The sequence below is a fragment of the Choristoneura fumiferana genome, chromosome Z (assembly GCF_025370935.1).
Source record: "Choristoneura fumiferana chromosome Z, NRCan_CFum_1, whole genome shotgun sequence".
Taxonomy (NCBI): domain Eukaryota; kingdom Metazoa; phylum Arthropoda; class Insecta; order Lepidoptera; family Tortricidae; genus Choristoneura; species Choristoneura fumiferana.
Genome location: NC_133472.1, coordinates 22,337,282 through 22,338,855, shown reverse-complemented (window position 1 = coordinate 22,338,855; position 1,574 = coordinate 22,337,282). Strand labels below are relative to the sequence as shown.

The window sequence follows — 1,574 nt, the reverse complement described above, 5'->3', positions numbered from 1 at the left end:
TACTGCTCAGTTCAAGTACGTAAGTGCTAAATCGATTTTGACGTTAACATAACCGAGTAAAAAGAATATCTTGACAGTTAGGTTCTTTTTCGGAAGGAAAAATCATCAACCTCTCCAGGACGTCCTGTAAGGTTTTCGATTCACCCTTAAATTAATTTTGCTCTCGACTCCTGTCGTCGATTAAAAATCTTGTAAAAAATTCACTGTGCTTAAAAAAGAAAATTCTTCAATAACATCAAATAAATCAAGGATTTCACTCCTAGTATCAGCCTGTGTCGTACCGTTCAAAGACATATATGTAAGGATTGCCTGCGTATGCCATAACATAATATGAGCCAGATCTGTATATCTGTGTTTAGATACTCGTACCGTAGGAGGAACAATTTGTACAGGATTTTATAACGCCTTAAATATCTTACCAGTCCTCGAACTATGCCGCTACCGATAAAACCGGCCAAGAGCGTGTCAGACACGATCAGGATAGGGTTCCGAGCCATAGCGAAAAAATCAAGTAATCTTCCAAGTTTTAGGTATGTTTTATACCTAGGCTGACTCTTAAACTACTAATAATTCTCAAGCAATTTTAGCCGCTATAATTTTCCTTGTATATTTGCTATTTTCTTACCATTCTGAATTTTTAAAAAATTTCCACACCATTTTCGAAAATTTGCACTTTAAAATTTTAATATTTCGCAAAATAGATCACTGAATAGAAACACCGTCTTAGCACCCCTCAAGACCTATCCAACGATACCCCAACACTAAAGGGTTAGTCGAGAAAAAAAAATCAACCCCCAATTTACATCTATGGAGTTACCCTAAATTTTTTTTATTATTTTTTATTTTACCACTTTGTCGGCGTGACTGATATGTAGGTAGGCCGCGACAGTTAACAGACAGACGGACAGACATGGCCGAACTATAAGGGTTCCTAGGTTGACGACGAACCTAAAAAAAGTGGAAAACTCCCGACTTTTGTCACTTCAAACTTCATATCTCAAATTGGCTAAACCGATTTCGATGAAACATGTCTAAAAACATCGCTAGAAAACTGGTTTCAATAAAAAACCGCATTTCAAATCGGTCCAGCCTTTAACAGCTACAGTGCCACAACGACACACAGACCACATCTAGCGGTCAACTTATAAGTTAATATTGTTGAAGATGATGAAGAAGACGATTATTTATTAATTAAAACATTATATTTCCATAACAATACGAACTAAGACACATATCGAAAGACAGCTAAACTAGACATATTCAAACCATAGTAAAGTAAGCGGCCAATATAAATCTACAAAGGTTTACAACCTCAACACGCCTCCTTAGATTTATATTTTAATATGGCAACACTAATTAACATTGTTAAACATTGCAAGTATGGCAATATCAAATCAAGTTATATTTAACAATTGCCTGAATTTAAAGAATTTAATGTTTCCTAACGCTTTGGTAAAAATATCTGCAACGTTATCTTCTGAATCAACTTTAACGATATCAATAGTTCCATTCTTAACATTCTCGTGAACATAATGATAATGCACTTCAATGTGCTTCGAATTCTTTGTGAAATT

At 34.9% G+C, this 1,574-nt stretch overlaps 1 protein-coding gene across 1 annotated transcript in view; it reads right to left on the bottom strand.

Annotated features, from left to right (window-relative positions):
* LOC141430710 (uncharacterized) overlaps positions 1-497 on the bottom strand; it is a 1,252-nt gene extending 755 nt beyond the window's left edge. The window contains exon 1 of the mRNA XM_074091917.1: positions 420-497. Coding sequence (XP_073948018.1) covers positions 420-497 — 78 coding nt within the window. The remainder of the gene's footprint in view (positions 1-419) is intronic.
* Positions 498-1,574: the final 1,077 nt, after the last annotated feature.